Source organism: Rhincodon typus, chromosome 36 (genome assembly GCF_021869965.1).
Source record: "Rhincodon typus isolate 14 chromosome 36, sRhiTyp1.1, whole genome shotgun sequence".
Taxonomy (NCBI): domain Eukaryota; kingdom Metazoa; phylum Chordata; class Chondrichthyes; order Orectolobiformes; family Rhincodontidae; genus Rhincodon; species Rhincodon typus.
Window position 1 is genome coordinate 16,986,023 of NC_063367.1, and position 26,449 is coordinate 17,012,471.

Genomic DNA, 26,449 nt, shown 5'->3' on the forward strand with positions numbered 1-26,449 from the left:
AGGGCCGAAGGTCCTGTTCCTGTGCTGTAATTTTCTTTGTTCTTTGTCCTTTGTTGTAGCTTTGACTCCTTTCCCCTCTAATTAAGGGCAGGCTGAAACTTGAGTGCATTACTAGGGGTGTTTGGATTGCAATACAATTAAACATTGTAAAGACCATGTCCTTTTATTTTTCTGTGCTTCTGACTGTGGGCCGAAATGGGAAATAAAACATAGAAACGAGGCTATTTGACCCCTTGAACCTGCACAAACATTCAATCTGATCATTATTGATCCTCCATCTCAATGACACATTCTTACATTCTCTTCATGCCTTCAAATTCTAAACAAAAAATTATCAATCTCTATTTTGACTCTATTGAGTGACTTTGCCTCCACAGCATTCTCTGGTAGAGAATTCCAAAGGTTTGTTACCCTTTGAAAGAAAAAATCTTTTCTCATCTCATCCGAAATGGTCTACCCCATATCCTGAGACTGTGTCTGGTTACCCGAAAAAGTGTAGTCCTCCGATACCTACACAACAGGAAGATACAACACATCCAGTGGCACTAGTCACCCTACTGTACATTAAGGACAAATCTGAAATGACCACCAGATTACTCCGCCCCCTAGGAATCATTGTAGCCCACAAACCGGCAGCTATGCTATGGCAGCCACTGATGAGAATAAAGGATCCAACATCCACAGCTAACAGAACCAAGGTTATTTACAAGATACTGACACAGGGCAGACCAGAAGGCTTTTCTGATGAAGGGTCTAGGCCCGAAACGTCAGCCTTTCTGCTCCTATGATGCTGCTTGGCTTGCTGTGTTCATCCAGCCCTGCACCTTGTTGTCTCGGATTCTCCAGCATCTGCAGTTCCTACTATCTCTGATGTTATTAGTGTCCTCCACTGTGAAGACTGATACAAAATACCTGTTCAATGCCTCGGCCATTTCATCATATCCCATAACTAAATTCCCCTTCTCATCCTCTAAAGGGCCAACGTTTACTTTAGCTACTCTTTTTCGTTTTATATATTTATAGAAACAAATGCTGACTCTCCCTAATCAGTACTTGTCTCTCGAAACGCACATAGATCCTGTTTCTCAGAATCGCCTCCAAATTTGATCAGGTAAATGTAGAGAAAATACTTGCACTTGTGCAAGAATCCAAAACTAGGAGGCATAAGTATCTCATGTTCATCAATATATCCAATCAGAAGAAGCAGCGAGGGAGGAGATGCATGTTGAGTATCAACATGGACAAAGACCCGTTGGGTCAAATAGCCTGATCCTATGCTGTAAATTCAATTTAATCTGTGCATCTGATGTACAAATGTTCCATCATAATTGATATTGGACAATACACCAATGAGATCCAAGTTCAACCATCTTTAACTGTTCATCAATGACCTTCTCTTCATCATAAGGTCAGTGATGGGGATGTTTACTGGTGACTGCACAATGGCCAGCACAATTCACAATTCTTTAGATACTGAAGTAGCCCCTGTATTGGTACAAGACCTGGACAATATTTCAGCTTGGTCTGAATCATGGCATGTAACATTTGCAGTATACAAATGCCAGGTAATGATTGTATCTAATAAGAGAATCCAAATATCACCCCACGATGTTCAATGGCTATATCATCGCTGAATCACGTACCATCAACATCCTGGGGGTTACCAAGGACCAGAAACTGAAGTGGATCAGCCAAATAAACACTTGCTATGTGAACAAGTCCGGAGCTGGGAATTCTGTGGTGAGTCACTAACCTCCAGACATCCTAAAGGCTATCCACCACTTACAAGACACAATTCAGGAGTGCGATGGAATGCTCCCCATTTGCCTGGTTAAGTGCAGCTCCAACAACAGTGAAGAAGTTGACACCATCCAGAACAAAGTAGCCCACTTGAATGGCAACCTACCAGCCCAAAATCACTCACTAACAATGCATTGTAACAGCAGTGTATAGCATCTACAAGCTGCAGCACAGCAACTCACTGAGGCTCCCTCGACCTTTCAAACCTGCAACGTTTACGAACAAGGGCTGGAGTCACATGTGAGCACCACCACTTACAAGGTCCCATCCAAACAACCCACCATCCTGAATTGGAACTCTATTCCTAGTCCTTCAATGTCATTCATAGAATCCCTACAGTGTGGAAGCAGGTCATTCGACCCATCAAGTCCTCACTGACCATCCGAAGAGCATCCCATCAGACCCACACTAACCCTGTAACCCTGCAATTCCCATGGCTAACCCACCTAGCCTGCACATCCCTGGGCGCTATGGGCAACTTAGTATGGCCAAACCACCTAGCTTTCACATCTTTGGACTGTGGGAGGAAACTGGAACATCGGGAGAAAACCCATGCAAACATGGAGAAGAATATGCAAACTCCACACAGTAGTCCAAGAATGGAATCAAACCCGGGTCCCTGGTGCTGTGAGGCAGCAGTGCTAACCACTGAGCCTCCATACCACCCTATGTTGCTGCATCAAAATCCTGGACCTCCTTCCACGGCATCACAGTGGGAGTATATAAATCACATGGACTACAGTGGTTCAAGAAGGTAGCTCACCACCTTCTCTAGGGCACTTAGGGATGATGAATAAATACTGATCCAGCCGGTGACACCCACATCCTGTGAATCGATAAATAAAAACACAATTTGGCAGGATCTGTTAAATCGAAAGTTATGTTAAACCTCCCCAAAACCCAAATGAGATGCATGTCTCTTTAAAAATTTGATTTTGTGTACATTAGAAACTCTGCATGCCTTCAGCAATTTTATTACCTTTTCCTGCTGCCGTATAGTGTCTTCCAGAATCTTTGATTTGTGCATTTTTTCATGGTATTTGTGTAGCACAGCTAACTGCTGCTGATGGGCTTTCTGTGACCTCAAAAGCTCAGCTTCACGGTCATTTTTCTAGAACAAGCAACAATGATGCAGAGGTCTTAATGAACAAAGATAGTCATGATGCCAGACATTAAAGCTTAGATTAGGAATGTGAGAAGCACACTAGGGGACTAAGGATGAGCAATAAATGCTGGTCCAACAAGGGAATCCCACATCCCATGAATAATTTTTTTTTAAAAATCCAACAAGAGTATTACTTTTTTGTAAGATCAGGGCAGAAAATCAAATGTTCACCATATCTCTCAGATAATACTCTGTCCCAGACTGCCTCTCATTCCCGTTTCACACTATCCTCTCCATTAACATTTCCTCATAACTCATTCCACAAATCTATTTAATTTGTGTTTCTTTTCAATCCTTCAGCACAATGAGCAATATCCCCAGGATCAATTTTGTCTATCCAATTCATAACATTAGAAGTTTCAATTTGATCAGCTTGCAGTGTTCTCTTCTGCACTAAAAAGCAGACACAGCCTCCTTAAAACCTTTCTTGTAAGTTCTTACATTTATCTTTGTTGACCAGCTCCCTTGGCTCTCCAGGATAATGATTATAGCCATTATTCACCAATGAAATCTGGACACAATATTAAATGTCAATATTTCAAAACATATTTGTCAGAGCTGCACCATGCTAAGAATTTGCAGATATTTAATACTTAGTGCCTACCACTCTCCACAAATCAAATTTCATCTGGGTCAATTCTTTATAATATCATAGCCAGTGGTGTGATTGAATCTCTCCATTTGCCAGGATAGGTGCAGCTCTAAGAACACTAAGTTTTAGGTTTACCTAAAAAGGAAGGATACAGTGGCATTGGAGGCATTCCAGAGAAGGTTCACTCGGCTGATCCTGGAGGGACTGACCTATCAAGAGAGGTTGAGTCGGTAGGGCTCGTATGCATTGGAATTTAGAAGAATGAGAGGAGACCTTTACTGAAACATACAAGATTCTGAGGGGGCTTAACAGGGATGTGGAGAGTTTAGGACCAAAGGATATAACCTCAGAATAAGGTGTTGCCCATTTAAGACAGCACTGAGGAGGAATTTATTCTCTCGGAGGACAATGTATCTGTGGAATACTTTACCACAGAGGGCTGTAAAGGTTGGGTGGTTAAGTATATTCAAGGCTGAGGTAAGAGGGATTTTTAATCTGTAAGGGAATCAAGGATTATGGGGAAAATGCAGGAAAGTGGAGTTGAGGACTATCAGATCGGTCATGAATGACAGAGCAGACTGATGGGCTGAATGGCCTGCTTCTGCCACTACATCTTATGGTCTAGCATTCAATAAGCTTGGTATCATCCAGGACAAAGCAGACTTCTTGACAGGCACTCTATTCACATTTTGGCTTCCTTTGCTCCCTTGACCAGTAGCAGCAGTGTGTAGTGTCTACAAGATGCACTGCAGCAGCTCACCAAGGTTCCTCTGCCAGCACCTTCCAAACCTCCCATCTCAACCTCCTGGAAGGAAAAGGGCAGCAGACAGACGGCAACACCACCACCTGTGAGTTCCAGACCCCACACACACCATGCTGACTTGGAATTATAGCTTGGATTTCTGCCAAGTCAAGATGACTGAGGATCCCTTTATAAATGGCGACATGTCCCAACGCTGGGATTCCTGACCTCATTCCCAGAGTTTCCTGATATTTTGGAGTTCCCGTTAAGAGCGCAGACTGGTTTGGGTCACAAGTCCATGCCCTGCTATCCCTAACCTGGCCAGCTCCACTGAGGGGATGGACATGGCCCAGCCCTTCACAATGTTCTTGCAGACAGGCCAGTTTTTCCAAAGAATCATAGAATCCCTACAGTGTGAAAGCAGGCCATTCAGTCCCCACCAACCCTCCAAAGAGCATCCCACCCAGACCCACCTGTAACCCTGCATTTCCCATGGCTAATCTACCTAGCCTACACATCCCTGTACACTATGGGCAATTCAGCATGGCCAATCCACCCTAACCTGTGGATTGTGGGAGGAAAGTGGAGCACCAAGAGGAAACCCACTCAGACACAGGGATAATGTGCAAACTCCACCAGATAGTTGCCTGAGGGTGGGATCAAACCCGGGTCTATGGCGCTGGGAGGCAGCTGCACTGACCACTGAAACACCGTGCTGTCCCAGCTCATGATACTTCAGAGGCATCACAAGTACAGTCTGCATGAGGGAGTTGGCATGTCCAAGGCAACTTATTGAAAGGTAAGTCCTTCCTAGTTCCTCCTTCCAATGCCAGATTATGCCTCTCATCACCCTTTTTGGTATGTCATGGCCTCATGCCAAAGTATGCCCTCCATAATAATCCCTATGGCACCACCACCCCCCCATACCTCCACGCCAAGGTGTGCTCACCAAATCACCCGAGTAATCCCTAAAACCTCTCATACACCCATAACAATCTATAGCACATCAATGCCCATTCACCTACCCAACACACTATACAAGCAATGATTGACAGTAGGATGAGTAATTAAAAATACTTTAAACAATGCTGTTCATTGATAACTTTCTGCCTTATTTTAAAACAAATTGTTTTCACTTCAACCAAGTAAAGAAATATGCCATCCAGACCCTTTAAAGTATCAACTGCTGAAACTTGAAATATCTTAATGCTGTGTTTATGAACATTGAAATGGATTGTGGAGATCAGACAGCCAGAGCTGCCAATCAAGCGGTTTTCCCCGAGTCTCTAGCATTTCAACAGACTAATGGTTTTCTGGTGTCTCTGCCAAACTTCATTCTGTGATTTTGGCAGAAACATCTAAATGCAAGTGTGAGGAGCCATGGGTGGTTGGTGGGAGGGCATCATGTAGAATTGATGAGGCATGGGGAGCATACAGTAGAGGGAAAGGGTTTGTTGGCTGTTGGCAGCAGGATCTTTCCGGTTTTATTCTAACTAATTCTAAGTCCCACAAATCCACAGCGCACCTTTTAAAGAGCCTACAACAGTACTCGGCAGTCCCTGTGACTACCTGCCATTTCTTTCCTCGGTCAACTGGCACAACTGCAGCCCATAACTGCTCCCGGAGAGTAACAACCCGTCCTCTATCCCAAGGTGGGCAGGTGGAACCAGAAATTTCCCGAATTCTCACTAAACACCTCGAGGGTGAAAATTCATATCACGGTTTGGTCATTATCATTGGGTCAAAAGTCTCTTTTCAGCAACACCATGGGTGCCCCTATACCACACAGATTGCAGTGGATTATCGTACCCCACCACCTTCTCAAGGGCAATTACTGTTGGGCAGTGATTGCTGTACATATGACCAAACCCAGAAATGGGCAGCACGGTGGCTCAGTGGTTACCATTGCTGCCTCACAGCGCCAGGGACCCAGGTTCAATTCCAACCTTGGGTGACTGTTTGTGTGGAGTATACACATTCTCCCTGTGTCTGTGTGAGTTTCCTCTCGATGCTCCCAAAATGTGTGGATTGGCCGTGCTATAGTGTCCAGGGATGTGCAGGCTCGGTGGGTTAGCCATGGGAAATAGTGGGCCTGGTGGAATGCTTTTGGGAGGGTTCGGAGGGCTGAATGGCCTACTTCCACACTGTAGGGATCCTACAAAAGCCAGTCTCATGGTCACTGTTGGCATTCAATTCCGAATATTTTCAGTGCATGTCAGACATGGGTAGGGGGCAAAAAGGGAAAACAGCACCAGGAAGTACAGGCACCATCAAAGTATGGATACAAATGGAGTGTACGTGTACGTGTGTGTGTGTGTGAGCTGTTAAATTTTGCAACAGTTTGGATGGAAAGTCTTACTTTGCAAGTGTGCAGGGAAACTCTTTTAGATGAATCACTGGGGCATGCATGTAGCCTTTTCTGCCAATAGCCCAGTGATTGGTGTACAGAGACTCCAATCACCTGGCTGTTTGAATTTAGAAGGAAGTCTGTTGAGCTGGCAAGCACCACTCGCGGCAGCTTTGGGAGGGGTTTGGTGATGCTCCACCTGCAACAATACATCAGACAGGCCAAAACAAATCACCCGCAGTGGGGCCTCATTGATATCAATTCATAATTTGCCTCCACAGAGTTTAATAGGGGAGAAGGTCATCGAGTGGCAATGTGACTGTACTGTTAACCCAGAGGACCAGGATTATGCTCTGTAGACATGGGTTTGGGCCGTAGCATTGCAGCTGGTGGAATTTAAGTTGAAATTAACTTTCAAAAGAATCTGGAAAGCTAGCCTCAGTAATAGTGACCATGACAACTATTAATGATTATGATAAAAACCCATCTAATACATTCATTCAGGGAAGGAAATCCGCCATCCTTACCTGGTCAGGCCTACACATGACTCCAGACCCATGGCAATGGGGTCAATTCTTAACTACCCTCTGAAATGGCCCAGGAAGCCCCTCAGTTGTACCAAAACTGCGATAGTTACGAGACGGATAGCATTGCTCCTAGACGACAGCTCACCACCATACTCTCAAGTACACATAGAGACGGGCAATAAATGCCAGCATAGCCAGTGACACACACACTACCACAAAAAATTATTTCAAAAAGATAATCTGAAGCCCAGTCCCAACGTGGGAAAATTCCCAAGCAGTGGGAAAACATGGATGACGCATTCCAACACAAGCCCCTTAACTCCAAATCTCCACATCGTTACCCTTCCCCCTCCACCCCCAACGCTCAATATGGGGCCAAGAAAGTTCAGTCCATGGTCATTAACCATTCATCTAGATCAGATGTGATCTAAACAAACAGTGCAGCAAGCTTGCGGGGTGAATGAATGGTATGATCTTATTTCCCACATTCCCAATGCAAATGGACACCTACATCATATCAATTGAGTGTCTATGGACGGAAGGTGTTCAAATCATAGCATCCCTATGGTGTGTAAGCAGGCCATTTGGCCCATTGAGCCCACACTGAGCCTCTGAAGGACATCCCTTCTAGATACCATCCCATCCCATCCCTGTAATTCCCCATGGCTAATTCACCTAGCCTGCACTTTGGGAGGAAACTCACATAAAGACAGGGAAAACATGCAAACTCCACATAGACAGTTGGCTGAGGGTGGAATTGAACCCAGGTCCCCAGCACTGAGAGGTAGCTGTGCTAACCACTATGACATTGTGCCACCCGAGTCCCTGGATATGTAGGTGAGGCATCAAGGCAGAGACCTCCCTGGTTTGTCTGGCTTAGTTCTTGGGCAGCATGGGGCCCTTAAAAAGAATATCATCCACACAACATCCTTCCATCCCTCATGACTCACCCGTATCAATTCATTCTGAAGCTGCTGCACTTTGTCTTTGCAATTCAGAAGCTCCGCAGTCTCTGTGGCCAGTTTCTGCCTTAATAAAACTGGAAGCCAAATAAGCAAAGGTACAAATGACAGGAGGTTGAAACAGTTCCATACCCACACAATTTAGATGATCCAGGTTTCTAATAGCCACTAGAACCACTCCCTTTACTAATCCAGCAACAGGGGGACTAAGAACAGTTGTTTACCAAAGAGTTATCACAGGCCTGAAGGACAGATTGTTCTCCTTCTGTAGACAGAAAGTTAAGTACAAAATAAAAACGCCTCCCAGGAAAAGTAGACCCAATATCTGCGACATGATAGAGGTGGGTTCAGCTTAATTTAATAAAATAGGCACAATGCTGTTGAGTTACTCAGTGGATAGCTCTTTAACCTCTGAACAGAAAGCGTGTTTAATATTCTCTCATGGGATGTGGGTGTTGATCAACCAGCTGTGAAAGACTGTTACTGGCATTGTTAGACAGTATAACTGGGTTAGCACAGTGTTTAGCACTGCTGCCTCATAACGCCAGGGGACCTGGGCTCAATTCCACCCTTGGGTAAATATCCATGTGAATTCTGCACATTCTCCCTGTGTCTGCATGGGTTTCATCCGAGTGCTCCTGTTTCCTCCCATGGTCCAAAGATGTGTAGGTCAGACGGATTGGCCATGATAAATATGGGGTTACTGGGATAGGGAAGGCAATGGCCTCATGGTATTATTGCTTGACTATTAATCCAGAAACCAAGCTAATGTTCCAGTTCCAATCCTGCCATGGCAAATGGTGGAATTTAAATTCAACATAAAAAAAAACTGGAATGAAGAGTCTAAAGATGACCACAACCTGTTGATTGTCAGAAAACCCCATCTGATTCACTAATGTCCTTTAGGGAAGGAAACTGTCATCCTTACCTGGTCTGGCCTACATCTGACTCCAGACCGACAGCAATGTGGTTGGCTCTAAACGCCTCTCTGGACAATTAGGGATGGGCAATAAATGCTGGCCTGGCCAGCGATGCCCACATTCTATACGTGAATTAAAAAAGTGCTTTTCAGAGGGTCAGTGCAGACTTCATGGGTTGAATGGCCTCTTTCCACACTGTACGGATTCTATAACCCAAAGAAAACTGTACCGTGGGATAGACCAGGGACAAGATCACTTATTTTATCTCAACATTATGCTCACAGTGACGGGTACCAGACCTATTCTGTCAGCTATTTCTGCTTTTGTCATCACATCGATGTCGGTGTCGTCCAGTAGAATGCGGCCGAGGTCTTGATGGGAGCTCAGCTCGCTCCGCAGTTTGCTGTTTTCAACCTCCAACCTCGCGACGTCTTTCCTCAGGTTAATGATGTCTTCAGCCATCTTCTGCATTGCAGTCCGGTAATTATCCAACTCCTGCCAGAACACACACAGAGTGCATAATCGCAACTTCAATTTCCCGAGAGCATGCTTTCTGACATTAGCAACCAGTGAGTTAATTCACACCCTCACCCACCAGTAAAGTCATAGGTGTGGATAACAGCAGCAAGCCTGACATTTACTGCCCATCTCAAATTCCCTTGCAAGGTGCTGCTGAGCTTTCTTGATTCATTGTAGTCCCTGTGGTGTAGGGACACACACAAGTGCTGTTAGGGAGGAATTTCCAGGATCTGGATCCCAAGACACTGACGGAACAGCGATACCATTCCAAGTGAGGAGCTGAGATACAGCTGGTAATAGGGAGGGCATGTGGAATGTTGATGTTTATTCCTAAAGGAATGGAGTAAAGTAGGGAAGCATTGTTTCAATTGTGCAAGGCATTAATGAAATTGCTTCTGTAGTCCTGCATGCAATTTTGGGCCCCTTACGTGAGGAAGAATGTAACTGTATTGGAGGCAGTTTAAAGGTTCACCAGATAAATTCCAGAGATGAAAGGCTTCTCATAGGCTTCTTATACCCACTAGAGTTTAGAGGAATGAAAGGAGATCTCATTGAGGTAAGTAGGATACTAAAAGGGGATTGACAATGTAGACATAGAGAGGATGTTTCCTCTTGTGGGGCAATCTAGAATGAGAGGCATAGGTGAATTTAGGATATCTGGTTGGCATGGACGAGTTGGACCGAAGGGTCTGTTTCCATGCTGTAACACCTCTATGACTCTATGACTCCTCAGGCACCTGAGAGGAACTTGAAGCCGGGATGGGGAGGGGAACATGACATCTGAGTAGGGGAGAGTGGTAACCTGCGACCTTCCCTTTTGTTTCAGCCAGACTCGGAAACCTTCATTGATGGAATAGAAGGGAGAGATGCAGAGCCCCATGGAGGGGAACACTCAGAGTCTGATTTGTCCCGGGGTGGGGATGGGGTTGGGGTGGGCAAGGGGGGTGGGGTTAGCTCTGTCCATAAAAATAAAGAGACTACATTATCCAGAAGCTCAGAATTTTGCTCCAAGTTAACACATCTCCCACCTTCCCAAACCCTGCCTGCCACCTACAAGTTGCCTGGGACACTCAGTCAGCTCCCTAGTGATTGCCTCACCAGAAAGGCAACACCTCCAACAGTGCAGCATCCCACAGCACAGGCAAAGACCCAAGTCTGTGCACTTTTAACTCAGAAGCAGGGGATTATCACCCGAAACACTGGGACCCTTACAATCACTGGCGACTTGAACCTTTCACCCACTTCTGAACTCTCCTCCCAGAGGAAACAAGTCAATGTTAACACTGGTAACAAGTCAGTGTCTGATCCACTGAACCCATAAACCTTATTGTTAAAAGGATTGTCAGAGTAACACCATCAGTAGTGGGATAGTAGATATCAGGCAATATTAAATAGCTTTCCTCACATGCAACGCACAGGAACAGATAAGCAATCACATCTATGTCCTTGACAAACTTACTCTATCTCAACTGTGACATTGAGCTCCCTGATTTCATGATGTTCTGAGCTTTCTTTGTGCCAAACGTTAATCACGTTGCAATTAAATAAGTTTGCAAACAAAATAAATATCAGAATGTACATTATTGAGTGGCTGTATCAGCCTAACATTATGATTTCATCAACTCTAACGTTGTCAAACTGATCCATGTTAATTGCATGACACTATTTATCAATGGGCAAAAATATTTTTTGTCCTTATTATTGGTCACCATGGTAATTAACATGATCTACATGTTCATTGCCCAGCCTTGCCAGCCCAGTGTTTTGTCCATTTTGTGTTCGCTCTATTCCCATTGCCATTTGGCTCTTCCAGTTCTGTACTTTTTTCTCTCTTTCTCTCAAACATGTTGATTATTTTACAAATTCTAGAGCAAGGTTGAAATGACAGTTGTTTCTAAATGTTAAACAGTTTTATGGACAAGAGTTCTAAAACAACTCTGCAATCGCAAAATGTCTGCAAACATGCTTTCAGCTCAACCATTCGTAGTTTCAGAGGTATTTGTTTCCTTTGCTCTGAGTCCACACCCAGGCTTAAGCAATCAAGGGACCTGGCAAAGGAAATGCTGAAAGGATGTTTCCCCTTGTGGGAGAGTATAGGACCAGAGGGCATAGTCTCAGAACAAAGGGGCGCCAATTTAAGACTGAGATGAGGAGGAATTTCTTCTCTCAGAGGGTTGTGAGTCTTTGGAACTCCTTGCCACAGAGAGCTGTGGAGGCAGAGTCCTTGTGTATATTTAAGGCTGAGATTGACATATTCTTGATCAGTTGAGGAATCAAGAGTTATTTTCAAGAATGTGGCTGTGAGGAATGTCGGATCAGCCGTGATCCTATTGAATGGCGGAGTAAGCTGGAGGACAGACTCCTGTTCCTATTTCTTGTGGTCGAAGCACAGTGAGCATAGAACAGTTAGCAGACTCTAAATTAAAACCAGATCGACACTAAAAGTGTAATAGCTCCTGCCCATGGAGATTCACAACAAACTCCTCACCATTCTGTCACTTACAAACACACTGCAAGTTCTGCAGTTCAAACTGCTCTCTCCTACCAAGGCTCTCTCCATCCTACCCACAGTGCAAGAACAGTGAAGGCACAGGTTTTACTGTAATCTGCTGTTGGGTTCAACACTGCCATGTCTCTGAGCTGCTATACTAAGTCATAGAGTCATACAGCATGAAAGCAGATCCCTCGGTCCAACTAGACCATGCCAACCAAACTAAACTAGTTCCAAGATGCAGCTTAATTTGGATACGTACAAGATATTGCATTTTGGTAAAACAAACAAGGCAGACTTATACAATTAATGGTAGGGCCCTGGGGAGTGTTGTAGAACAGAGTGACCTGCGGGTTCAGGTACATAATCCTTTGAAATTTGATCACAAGTAGACAGGGTGGTTACGAAAGCATTTAGCATGCTTGCCTTCATTGCTCAGACCTTCGAGGTTAGGAGTTGGGAAATTATGTGGAGGTTGTAAAGGACGTTGGTGAGGTCACTTCTGGAGTACTGTGCCCAGTTCTGGTCTCCGTGTTATAGAAAGGATATTATTAAGCTGGAGAGGGTTCAGAAGAAATTTACCAGGATGCTGTTGGGAATGGGCGGTTTGAGCTATAAAAATAGGCTGGGACTTTTTTTTAACTGCTCTTTATGTGAAGAATTTTGTCCAAAAACAGGCCAATATCAGAACAAGGATGTACAGAGAAGACAATATTCCAGGCTGATTAATTCAGTAAAGCTGATTATATCTGAGAGAAAACATTGTTCTCAAAGTCTCCCTGAAAAACAGACTGCAAATATCCTCAACAACTTGTGGAATCGTTAGCCTGCACTGGAGAAGAAGTACCCATGGAAGTGCCAACCATACCTCACATCTCCAACAAGCTCAGGCGAAGCCAAATACAAATAGCAGATTTGGCCAAAATATTAAAGTGTGCACCTCATCCACCCAGCCACCTCTTCATACATTACCCACCCACCTGGGGCAGGGTGTGTGGGTTCAGTATTGGGCTGCTTAGTCACCTCAGGAGCCACAACTCCAGACAGAAAGGAAGTCATTCTCAGTCCCAAGAGACTGCCAAAGAAGAGGAGAAGATAAATGCAAGTCTTTCTTTTCAGAAAGCCCACATGTTTGCGAGACTGTACTGTCCGTAGGAAGGTTGCGTTCTTGTACGTCAAGGTTGAAATGTGCTGTGTCCTGGTGTAGCACACTGTGTACAGTATTGTGTCAAATAATCAGCAATAATAACAGCACAAGTGATAAGTTTAGCCACAAGTTGTCAAAATGTTGCTGCACTGTCACAAGTATGGTTTTAGAACATTGGGCAACACAAAACCAAGCTTCTATCTGCCCTGATGAGTGCAGAAGTTCTCTTGGCATTGTTCCTAAGAAGAACAAAAGGAGTTTGCCTGGCTAACATTGAACCTTCAACCAACTGTTTATAAATACAAAGCAGATAATCTGCCAGTTAGCTCATTGCTCTTTGTGGGATCTTGCTCTACAAAAGTCAGCTGGCATTTTCCCTGGCTTTCAACAGTGGTCACGCTCATTGGTCTTCTCCATGGCAATAACTCAGCCAATCAGACTCAAATTGCCATCCAATCAGCAGCCATTCCTGCAGCAATATAAATTGTTGAGCGTGTTGGGAATTTGGCATTCTTGCATTTGTCCTGATGAGTGTGCGGCTAAAACTTTCGGAAACGTGTTTCTTTTCTCAGCCGTGCATTCGTGGTCTGTGCAGTGTGCCCTGGGAATGCGCTGAAGTTGTGAAAGGTGCTACGTAAATGAAGCCTTTCTTTCCATCAATATTCAGAGGAGGTTCGCGAGTGAGGAGGTTTTCAAGGAGCGTGCACAATGTAGGGAAGGAGGTAGAAAGAAGAGGAATTCCTGAGAAAGGGAATTCCAGAGAGTGATGCTGAAGTCACAGCCGCCTGAAGAATGAATAGGAAGTAAGTGCACAGAAAGTACAGGGGAAGTAACACAAGTGGACATATGGTCACTGCGCTGAGGAGGTTGTAGAAGGATTTAAAATACAGAGAGCTGACAAAAAAGATAATTACACACTTTGCCTCCATTTTCCAAGAATGCTGCATCGAACTGAAAAGTTCAGAAGGTCAAGGGTGTTGTAGAATTGTTACAAGCACTGAAGGTCATTCGGCCCATCAAGTCCATGTTGGTTGTCTGTGGTGCAATCCAATCAATCCTATTGCTACCCTCTCCTCCTCCTCCACACCCCCAGCTCTATCGGTCCTAATGCCACTACATGTTAACCTTGTGGTGACTGAAGACTGTGGGAGGATTGGTGTACCTGTGAGACACTCCCAGCCATTAAATAATGGTTAACGTCATCGCTGTAGCGGATGCAATGTGTGTTACTTTTGTTGCTAGTGTAGTCCTTGGTGAGGTCTGAACTCCTCCTCTATCGTAGACCCTTCCACCCCCACATGGCCAGCATTACAAATTTGTGACATGGACTGAAATCCCAAGGGCAGTCAGCTTATCTGAGGGAGTGGAATGATGGGAAAAGTTCTCCTTTTGAAAAAACAAAACACAACTTATAACTCTTGAGGACAAGGTTAGATTTCTATTTGCAACAGAAGTTTAGGTTTTCAATGAAGGACCTTAATTGTTACAACAAAGTCTGGCTCTGAAAATTTACAATCCTCCTAAAACAGTGCAGCAACATTGGCTTAGGATGTGAAGAAAGGTTTCCCCTGTAAATTATGTTATCAAGTCATTATTTAGACTAGGCATTGCTTTATAGAAAAGAAACAGATTTTACAACCTTTCTTGCAAGTGTCTGTTCTCTTCAAAGCTTTTGTTTCTTGGTATAAAATGGAACTGGAGATAGGGTTGTTTCTAAGTGTTAAAAATCTGTGGTAGGTTTGGGACAAAGGTACTGAACTGAACCTATTCTATTTCCTCCCACAACATATTTCATTCAGAGTTTAGCCAATAGATAAATTACTGAAGTCAATTTAATTACACAGATTCTAATCGAACAACCAGCGCAGAAGCAGGTCATTCCTAGACACGTAGAAAATACAAACTGGACTAGGTGATTCTGCTCCACCATTCAAGATGATCATGGCTGATCACCCAACTCAGGACCCTGTTCCTATTTTCTCCCCTTTGATTTCTTTAGTCCTAAGAACTATATCTTAATCTTTATTGAAAACATTTAATGTTCTGCCCTCAACTGCTTTTGGCGGCAGTGAATTCCACAAGCTCACCACCGTCTTGGTGAAGAAACGTTGCTGCATCTCAGTCCCAAACGGCCTACCCCATATCCTTAGACTGTGACCCTGGACTCCCCTGGTCATCAACTACATCTTCCTTGCATTTATCCTGTTCAGCCCAGCTGGTTCATTCTGGATAAAATCCAAAAGAACTACATATGCTGTAAATGTGCAAAACACAACAGGCAACATCAGGCAATAAGATACAGGAGCAGAATTACACAATTGGGCCCATCACGTCTGCTCCATTATTCAATCATGGCTGATCTATTTCTCAACCTCATTCTCCTGCCTTCTCCCGTTTGATCCCCTTACTAATCAAGAACCTATATACTTCTGTCTTAAATACTCTCAATGACTTGGCCTCCACAGCCCTCTGCAGCAATGAGTTCTACAGAGTCACCACCCTCTGGCTGAAGAAATTCCTCCTCATCTCAATTCTAAAGGGTCATCCCTTCACTCTGAGGCTGTGACCTCAGGTCCTAGTCTGTTCTACTAGTGGTAACATCTTCTCTGCATCCACTGTATCCAGGCCTCCCATATTCTGTACGTTTCAGTGAGACCTCGCCTCCACACCCCCAATCCTTCTGAACTCCACTGAGTACAGACCCAGAGCCCCCAACTGCTCCTTATATGACAAGCTCTTCAACCCTAGGATCATTCTTGTAAATCTCCTCTGGACCCCCTCCAAGGCCAGTACATCCTTAGATACGGGGCCCAAAACTGCTCACAAGTCCCTTTGTGCTTCAGATTTCCAAAGCCTTTCCCAGTTTAGAAAATAATCTATACCTCTACCAAATAATCTACACCATCTACGCCAACCAAAGTGAATAACCTCACACCTTCCCACATTGTATTCCATCTGCCACTTCTATGCCCACTCTCCTAGCCTGTCCAAGTCCTTCTGCAACATCCACATTTCCTCAACCCTACCTGTCCCTTCGCCTAGCTTTGTGTCATCTGCAAATTTAGCAAAAATGCCCTCAGTTCCTTCGACAAGATCAGTAATGTATAACATGAATAGTTGTGGTCTTGACACTGACCCCTGCAGAACCCCACTAGTTGCTGAAAAAGACCCCTTTATCCCTAAGCTCTAACTTCAGTCAGTCAGCCAATCATCTATCCATGCCAGTACCTTGCCCCAACACCACCGGCTCTTATCTTGTTAAGCAGCCTCCTGTGTGGCACCTTCACCTCCACTGGCTCTCCTTTGTCTAACTTTCTCATTACATCTTCAAAGAATTCTAACAGATTTGTCAGGCATGACGTCCCTTGATGAATGACAAATATTAGCCACAGTTTCCCATAGTGCCATAGAATCTTTCTATGTCAGACCAAGAGACCAGAAGCTGCATCAGAATGGCAGTGCCTCCAACAGTGCAGCACACCCCCAGAATTGCACTGGGAGTGTCAAAACCTTGTCGAATCTCATTGTGTCCCCCCCTCCGATCGCTCCACAACCACCACCACAGTGAGACTTGTTGCCAAAATTGCCCCACTCTCCTGACCACAGTCCATGTGAGGTGATGCACTTTAGTAGAAGGAACAAGACTAGGGAGCACTCAATGAATGGCAGGACAGTAGGAAGCTCAGAGGAACAGAGGGATGCTTGTCCACAAATCCTTGAAGGTGGCAAGACGGATTAATAGGGTAGGGTTAACCTTAATAGGGTTAACAAGGCAATCGGGACGCCTGTCTTTATCAGTTGAGGCGTAGATTATAAGAGCAGGGAGGTTATGTTGAAACTGTACAGGACTTTGGTGAGGTCACAGCTGGAGAGCTGTGCGCAGTTCCAATCACTGCGCTGTAGGGAGGATGTGATTGCACTGGAGAGGGTGCGAAGGGAATTCACCATGATGTTGGCTCAGTGCTGAAGAGATGCTGGATAAGCTTGGGTTGTTTTCTCTGGAACAGAGACAATTTGGGAAGCCTGATTGAGACATTTAAGATTATGTGGGACATGAACATTGAGAGTAGCTGTCTCCCTTAGTTGCAGGGTCAAGAACAAAGGGACACACTTTTGAAGTGAAACGCAAGTTGAGAGGAAATGTCTTTTCACCCCAAGGGTGGTGAGGATCTGGAATGCACTGGGAGGGTAGTTGAGACAGGAAACCTCACAACTTTTGAAAAAGTTTGGATGAGCACTTGAAGTGTCATAACATTCAAGGCCTAATGCGGGGCAAGTGGGACGAGTGTGGGAAGTATTTTTAGCGGTACAGACTCGACGCGCCAAAGGTACTGCATGACTCTACGATTCTCTGAGGACACAGCTGTGGGGGCTCCCAGTTTGGGGAGGTCCTGCAGAGCTAAGCTGGACAGGAGAATGTGTGTCAGTGAAGCCAGCAGCCCCAGAGGGAGAAACAGGCTCTTGGAACCATCTTACGCGAAGGAAATAAGGAAACAGTGCTCTCAGTAACCATCAGCTCTTTACAGTTGACTGGCGTTCCTGCACCTGACATCTACCACTGAGAATGTGAAGGACTTTCTAATCTTAGCACTTCAAGGTCTGTTCGGAAAAACTGTCAAAAGTATACTTACTCATTTTGAAAGCATCCTTGGGGTAGGGAGAGACTGAGCTTTTGAGATAAGGAGATCTTCATAACACAGCTGGACTAGGCAAGAGGCAGGTGTGAACTCTGTACCTGCTAACTCTTGATTTCCACTCATACAGCCTGGAAATTACTGTGCAACTTGTCCATACAAACACAGATTTATTACACTGAGCAGCCAATATCCAGGACAATACTAGGAAGCATTTTTTTATTGTTCACTCACGCATTGCTGGCTGGGTCCAGTATTTATTGCCTGCCACTAGCTGCCCTTGAGAAGGTGGTAGTGAGCTGCCTTCTGGAACCGCTGCAGTCCTTGTGCTGTAGATTGACCGACAATGCCGTTAGGGAGCGAATTCCAGGATTTTGACCCAACAACACTGTGGAACAGTGATATATTTCCAAGCCAGGATGTTGAATGGCTTGGAGGGGAACTTACAGGGAGTGCTGTTGACCAAAGCTTGAGCAAGCTTTGACCAAATTTCATTTCTTTGACCTGAAGTGATACAAGCCTGGCAGAAACTGGAGGCACAGGTTTTGGAAGAAACTCAATGGATAATAAACTGGAAAAAATGAGCTGAGGGAACACAGCCTCTGATTGATGGGAACACAGATTATAACAAAGATTGGCATAAATAATTTGTGGTACTCCACACAATGTCCTATGAGAAGGATGAGCTGAACGGCGCTTATATTTACCCAATTGCTATTCAACAAAAAAAAACTTCCTTGCCAAAGGCCCTGTCTGTTCAAATAAATCCTCCGATCCTCTCATGGAAACTGCCTGCAAGACATAAACATCATTGTGTATCACACAATGCCTTTTAACCAACAAAGGACAGTTATCATTCATAAAAGAGCAAACGCCATTTTTCAGATGGCTCAGTTTCTTGCCACGAAGTCAGAAGCTTGCAAGAATGAGCCTCACTCCAGGAATTCAGCGCCAAGATCCAGGCTGACAGTCCAGTGCAGTACAGAGGGAGTGCTCCTGTGTTTAAGATGTTGTATTTCAGAAATGACCGAGGGCCTGCAACTGCTGCTTGGCAGGGTGGGGGATCCAAAGATCCAAAGAACAGAGGAACATTTCCTGTGGCCTGACCAGATGGTTATTCCTCAATCAACAAAGCAAAAACAGATTATTTAGGGCAGCACGGTGTCTCAGTGATTAGCACTGCTGCCTCACAGCACCAGGGTTCGATTCCACCCTCGGGCGACTGTCTGTGTGGAGTTTGCACGTTCTCCTTGCGTCTGCGTGGGTTTACTCCGGGTGCTCCGGTTTCCTCCCACAGTCCAAAGATATGCAGGCTAGGTGGATTGGCCATGCTAAATTACCCATAGTGTTCAGGGATGTGTAGATTAGGGGGATGAGTGGGGTTCTCTGAGGGTCTGTGTGGACTTGTTGGGCCGAAGGGATGCTATGATCTGGTCATTATCCACGATGTGGAGGTGCCAGTGTTGGACTGGGGTGGACAAAGTCACACGACACCAGGTTATAGCTCAACGGGGTTTATTTTAAATCACAAGCTTTCAGAGTGCTGTTCCTTCCTTCATTTGACCAAGGAACAGCACTCCAAAAGCTTGTGATTTCAAATAAACCTGCTTTGTCTCCCAAAACACACTAAAAAGTCAACCCCATTGCTGTGGGTCTGGAGTCACATGTAGGCGAGACTGGGAGATTTCCTTAGTAAAAACTGAAAGAACTACAGATGCTGTAAATCAGGAATAAAAACAGAAGTTGCTGGAAAAGCTCAGCAGGTCTGGCAGCATCTGTGAAGAAAAAAAAATCAGAGTTAACGTTTCGGGTCCCAAGACCCTTCCTCAGAACTCAGATTTCCTTCCCTGAAGGATATTTAGTGAATCAGAGGGATTTTTACCATGACCAGCAGGCTGTCATTAGGCTAACTTTCAATTCCCGATTTTTTTTATTGTTGAATTCAAATTTTACCATCTGCCATGGTGGGTTTCAAACATTTGTCCTCAGAACAAGTGTTGCTTGGGGTTCTGGCTTACTAGTCGTGACATTACCACTACACCTCCCTTAAAAAGGTTGCTGTAGAAATTAATCCATGAAAGGGTATGGGGAAAGTGGAGTCAAGGGTAGTCAGATTGCCTAGGACCTTATTAAATGACGGAGTGGGCTTGAATGGCTAATGGTCTCAGTTACTTCCATTTCTTGTCTACCCTATTTCCTACAACAGTGACCACACTTCAAAAGGACTTCATTGGCTGTAAAGCATAAATGCAAACCTTTATTTTCTTGATCTGAGCTGGTAAAGCTGTCTGAAACAGGAACAAAGGCATAACCTGTCCACGAAAGAGAGATTTGAAAGGATATGTAAAGCAGCATGTTATGAAGAGGGATTGGTGTGCTGCTCTATAATCAAAGCCTTTAGAATTTTGAAGTCATTTTCATACAATTATCTTCTTGTTTAAATAAGGAAAATGTAAGCCAGACAATCCAGGCTCAGGACACACATCAATTTTGCATATTTAAATTAAAATATCAAATCTTTCAATTCCATTTTTTGCATTTTTACATAATTCATTTGGGTTATTTCAATTTTAAATGAGGAGGGTGTTGCTTCTGTTTAAATGATCATATTTGCAATGCTCAACTAATTCATCCATTTATTCCAGTTGAAAGTCTAACGTATTCATGCATTTTGCACTGCTGACTTGACATAGCAAGCTTCCTGCATAGCTTCACTCATCAAAGCACATAATGCAGATTGTAAGGTTGACCCCTATTGCCTTTACGCTTAGAAAAATACACACCCACCCACGCACACACACACAAATATATAGAAAATTGTCTCCATGATCTGGATGTGTTCATTGCAAACACAAAGCCACCCAAACACCCTACTCACTAAACAGCAAAGAACAAAGAATAGTACAGCACAGGAACAGGCCTTTCGGCCCATCTAGCCTGTGCTGGCACATGATGCCTTTTCTAAACCAAAAACCTTGTGTCCCTATTTGTCAAGATGCCGCTTAAATGCTGTTGTGTCTGTTTCTACCATCTCCTCTGGCAGCACATTCTAAGCGCTTACCATCCTCTGTGTAAAATAGCTCCATCTCACATCTCCCTTAAATTTTCTCACTTTTACCTTAAACCTATGGCCCTCAGTAATTGACGTTTCTACTCTGACTATCCATTCTATACCTGCCTCCCATAATTTTTAAACCTCATCAGGCACCTCCTAAGCCTCTGACATTGAATGAAAATAAACCAAGTTTGTCCAATCTCTCCTCACAGCAAATCCCTTCCAAACCAGGCAATATCCTGTTAAACCATTTCTGTACCCTCTCCAAAGTCTCCACATCCTTCTAGATACTGTGGCAACCAGAAGCGTGCACAATATCCTAAATGGTTCCGAACTAAAGTTCTATACAGCCGCAACATGACTTGCAAATTTTTATGTTCCAACTGATGAAGGCAAGCATCCTATATGCCTTCTTAACTACCTAATCTCATTGTGTTTCAGGGAACTGTGGACCTGTATGCCAAGATCTCTCTATACATTATTGCTTCCAAGGTTTCTGCCATTTACTGAATACTTCCCTCTTGCATTAGACCTTCCAAAATGCATCACCTCGCATTTCATATTGATACAGCGCAGAAAAGGCCCTTTGGCCCATCGAATCTGCACCGACATAACTACCACTAAAAATGCGCTAGTCCTAATTTCCTGCACTTGTCCCATATCCTTAAATCTTATGATTTGGCCTCGTTAAACTCCATCTGCCGTTTCTCTGCCCAAGTCTCCTCCAGCAATCCTCCTCACCATCCGCAACTACGAGACTGCTTTGTGGAGCACCTATGCTCGGTTCACGACAAATGACAACACCTCCCAATTGCGAACCACTTCAACTCCCCCTCCCACTCCCTGGACGACATGTCCATCCTGGGCCTCCTCCAGTGTCACAACGATGCCACACGGAAACTGGAGGAACAACATCTCATATTTCGCCATGGAACCCTACAACCCAATGATCTCAATGTGGACTTTACTAGCTTCAAAATCTCCCCACCCCCGACCTCATCACAAGACCAGCACCCCCCTCATCCCTGCCTCATTGACCTGAATGTCTTCTCTCCCACCTATCTGCTCCGCTATCTACCTGCTATCACTGTCTCCCCTCTCTCTATTTATTTTAGAGCCCCCTGCCCCTCCCCCATTTCTGAAGAAGGGTCCTGATGTCAGCTTTCCTGTTCCTCTGATGTTGCCTGGCCTGCTGTGTTCCTCCAGCTCCACACTGTGTTATCTCAAACTCCAGCATCGGCAGTTCTTACTATCTCTCAGTTGGTGGGAAGGCTGGCTTGCGATGCAGTGTGATACCAACAGTGCTGGTTTAATAAACGCAGCAGCTGAGGTCACAGTGAAGGACTCCCCTTCGCAACCCATCCCCTTTCCTGAGGCATAGTGACCCCCAGATTAAACTCAGCATCAGTCATCTCTCTCTCTCTCGGATGAGAGGGTAGCCCTATGGCTGTTCCACTGGGACTAAGGCACCTTTACATCAGGTTTGAACTAAACTAGAGAAGATGGCTGCAAACCCACAATGTAAGAGAGAGCAATGGAAGCAGATCCAATAATAACTTTCAAACGTCAGACACTCATTGAGGAAGAGGAACAGAATAGCATTGGTTCAGGGAAATAGTAGGAGAGTGGAACTAATTATGTAGCATTCATAATCAGAAATAGATCATTCAGCCCAAACACCAGGGCATACTGAACTTGATGCTAACCAAACCAGAATTCTATTTTAATTATGCACAGGCAATTAGTCTACCTTGAAGTAATTGTTTAATCATCCATCCCCTATCGTAAAAAAGCACTTATTAACAGAGGGCTACTTCATAGCAGCAGGATAAATGAAGTAAATTGCAAGTTCTTTAGTTCTGAGCTAGGAAGCCTGGGTTCAAGCCCCAGAGGTGGGTAATAACGTCTCTGAAAATATCTGCAAGTTCTTCTGGGGTGTTATTCATGTCCTACTGAGCGAGTCTTTTGTAAATGAGGCTGCAGCCAATACTGGAAAGAGTGGAAAACAGGGAGGAAGAGTAACGCAACTTCTCAACACCTCCAACATAAATACTACACCACAGCGAAAAAACAGTAATACTGGGAAATAAGCATACAGGTTACACTGGAGCTCCATTATGAGGTATGTATGACGGGTCAGACCAGTAGGTGTCATTCACAGCTGCTTTTACTGGTTTAACTAGTTTAACCTACTGGGATATGAAAGCAATTTAATTCAAGCAACAGAAAGTAAAGCCTAGGTAACAAAAATATTTTTGTAGGGTAAGCATCTTAAAGAAGTAAAGCAGTGAGATACAATTAGGTCAGCTACAACCTAACTAAATGTTGGAATAGGCTTGAGGCCTGAGTGCTTAGGCACATGTGCCCTTCTTCCTCAATGTCTCTACTTCTTCAGGAGGCTAAGGAAATTCCACATGTCCACAAGGACCAATTTTTATAGATGATCCATCCTATCCAGATGTATCACAGCATAGTTTGGCAACTGCTGTGCCCAGGAACAAAAGAAACTACAGAAAACTATGACTGATTGACCTACATTTCACTGGAACCTCAGTGGCTCAGGAGGTCCTGAAGCACTTCACAGTCCATCATGCAAACCAGCCTTCCATCCATTGACTCCATGTATACATCCCGTTGCCTCGGGAAAGCAATCAACATAATCAAAGACCCCTCCCATCCCGGTTATACTCTCAACCTCCTCTTCCATTGGGCAGAAGATAAAAAAAAGTTTGAAAAACGTACAAATAGCTTCAAGAACAACTTCTTCCTTGCTGTTATAAGATTTTTGAACAGACCTTTCAAGTGTTAATTCTGATCTCTCTCTCTCTCTGCACCTTCTCTGCAGCTGTAACACTGTGCTCGGCACTCTATTCTGCTACTCTGGTGCACTTTGTATGGTACAAACTGCTCCTTAAGAGCAAATAAGGATGGACAATAAATGCTGGCCTGTCCCAAAAATAACAAAAAAAACACAGCCTAAACATTAGAGGCTAGGCTTTCGGGAGTTAAATTAGCAAATACTTCTACGCACAAAAGGCAGTAGAAATTTGGAACTCTCTTCCACAAATGGCAATTGATGCTAGGCTGCATTAATCTTAAATCTGAGATTAATAAGTTTCTGTTCAGTCATGGTAGTAAAGGATATAGAGCAAACATAGATAAATGGAATCTTACTGTACATCAATTATGATCCCACCCATTGGTGTGTGCATACTTAGGGAGGCCAAATGTTTACCTTCTGTTCTTATGTTCCCCATGACTGACCTTTCATATGCTCCCATCACGCTTGTTTCAGATTTTGCAATTTTTTTTTAAAAGAAATGCAAACAAAGAAATCTCTTTGGCATTGACACCAAGTTCAGCCTCAAAGCAGCAGGAAAGGCAGGGTTCCTAATATCTTTAGTGTATTCCTGGTGGTGGACTGACAGCTCAAGTGATCATTGGTGCCTGATTGAAGACTGCTCTGGACCTCCCCTGGGTCTATGAAGTGAAATTGCATTTCTAATTGAAATGTTCACAGGGAAGATTCATGATTACACAAGAGATAGAACCTCAATCAAAAAAACAGCTCCCGCACGTTCAGCTCATGATGAAGCTGAAATAACAGCAATCATATGGGTCACAAATCAAGCTCTGGCCTGGTTGCCTTGAATCTTAAACGCTGATAAAATCATCAGGCGTCTTTGCTGCTTGTTTGATGCCAGAGACACAACAGTCTTCCTTGTCTATCAGTGAACAACCAGTGCATGTAGAACAATGACTGATTTACCCAAACATAACTCCTGTAAGAATAACAAATAATTAGTTCAAAATTAATGTCTATTATATCAGAGTCCAATGTGCAATCTATATCATTCGCCTAATTGAGTTAACATACATTTTGTTTTACAAATAAATTGTTCACATCCATCCACCACAAACCAGAGACCCTCTCACAAAGACTGACTGACCTACATTTCACTGGAACCTCAGTGGCTCAGGAGGTCCTGAAGCACTTCACAGTTGATATAGCATTTTGTGAAGGTTATAATTTGAAAGAGCAATCTTACATTGATTTAGCAGATTTTGTAAACCCAGGCTATCCCCAGGTGTTCTGCAAGCAATGAAGCTCAACTGGAACATAGTCACCATCATTACAAAGGAAAGTATTCTCAGCAAGGCATCATATAACACAAGTTCATTAGTTCATCTCTCTTGGTGGTGCTAGTTGAATGATGACACTGGAAGCTCCTTGGTCTTCAGCTTCCTCAGCTCAGCATCACATCATGACGATAGCATCCGTGACAGTGCAGCACCCCCTCCGTACTCCACCAAAGTGCCAGCCGAGATTACATACTCCAAGGAGCATATTTTTTAAGGTGAGATGAGAAAGATTTAATAAAGACATGGGGGCAGCATTTTTTACACAGAGAGTGGGTCGTGTGTGGAATGAACTTCCAGAGGAAGTGGTGGGTGTGGGTACAGTTACAACATTTAAAAGACATTTGGATAAGTACATGAATAAGAAATGCTTGGAGGGATACGGGTCAAGCGCAGGCAAGTGGGACCAGAGACAACAAGGTGCAGAGCTGGATGAACACAGCAGGCCAAGCAGCATCATAGGAGCAGGAAAGCTGACGTTTCGGGCCTAGACCCTTCTTCAGAAATGGGGGAGGGGAAGGGGGTTCTGAAATAAATAGGGAGAGAGGGGGAGGCGGATAGAAGATGGATAGAGGAGAAGATAGATGGAGAGGAAACAGACAGGTCGAAGAGGCGGGGATGGAGCCAGTAAAGGTGAGTGTAGGGTGGGGAGTTAGGGAGGGGATAGGTCAGTCCAGGGAGGACGGACAGGTCAAGGGGGCGGGATGAGGTTAGTAGGTAGAAGATGGGGGTGCGGCTTGAGGTGGGAGGAGGGGATAGGTGGGAGGAAGAACAGGTTAGGGAGGCGGGGACGAGCTGGGCTGGTTTTGGGATGTGGTAGGGGGAGGGGAGATTTTGAAGCTTGTGAAATCCACATTGATACCATTGGGCTGCAGGGTTCCCAAGCGGAATATGGGTTGCTGTTCCTGCAACCTTCGGGTGGCATCGTTGTGGCACTGCAGGAGGCCCAGGATGGACATGTCGTCTGAGGAATGGGAGGGGGAGTTGAAATGGTTCACAACTGGGAGGTGCAGTTGTTTAGTGCGAACTGAGCGTAGGTGTTCTGCAAAGTGGTCCCCAAGCCTCCACTTGGTTTCCCCGATGTAGAGGAGGCCACAACGGGAACAGCGAATGCAGTATACCACATTGGCAGATGTGCAGGTGAACATCTGCTTCTTGTGGAAAGTCTTCTTGGGGCCTGGGATGGGGGTGAGGGAGGAGGTATGGGGGCAGGTGTAGCATTTCCTGCAGTTGCAGGGAAAAGTGCCGGGTGTGGTGGGGCTGGAGGGGAGTGTGGAGCGGACAAGGGAGTCACGGAGAGAGTGGTCCCTCCAGAAAGCAGACAAGGGTGGGGAGGGAAAAATGTCTTTGGTGGTGGGGTCAGATTGCAGATGGCGGAAGTGTCGGAGGATGATGCGTTGGATCCGGA

At 44.6% G+C, this 26,449-nt stretch overlaps 2 protein-coding genes across 4 annotated transcripts in view; one reads left to right on the top strand and one right to left on the bottom strand.

The window, feature by feature from the left end:
* Window positions 1-26,449, top strand: part of LOC109929142 (dual oxidase 2-like) — a 702,670-nt gene that overhangs the window by 292,547 nt on the left and 383,674 nt on the right. The gene's annotated exons all lie outside the window — the stretch shown is intronic.
* Window positions 1-26,449, bottom strand: part of ccdc33 (coiled-coil domain containing 33) — a 280,780-nt gene that overhangs the window by 7,724 nt on the left and 246,607 nt on the right. For both annotated transcript variants that reach the window (XM_048617213.1, XM_048617212.1), the window contains exons 17-19: window positions 9,355-9,550; window positions 8,124-8,212; window positions 2,780-2,911 (exon numbers count right to left, since the gene is read on the bottom strand). In XM_048617213.1, coding sequence (XP_048473170.1) covers window positions 2,780-2,911; window positions 8,124-8,212; window positions 9,355-9,550 — 417 coding nt within the window. The remainder of the gene's footprint in view (window positions 1-2,779; window positions 2,912-8,123; window positions 8,213-9,354; window positions 9,551-26,449) is intronic.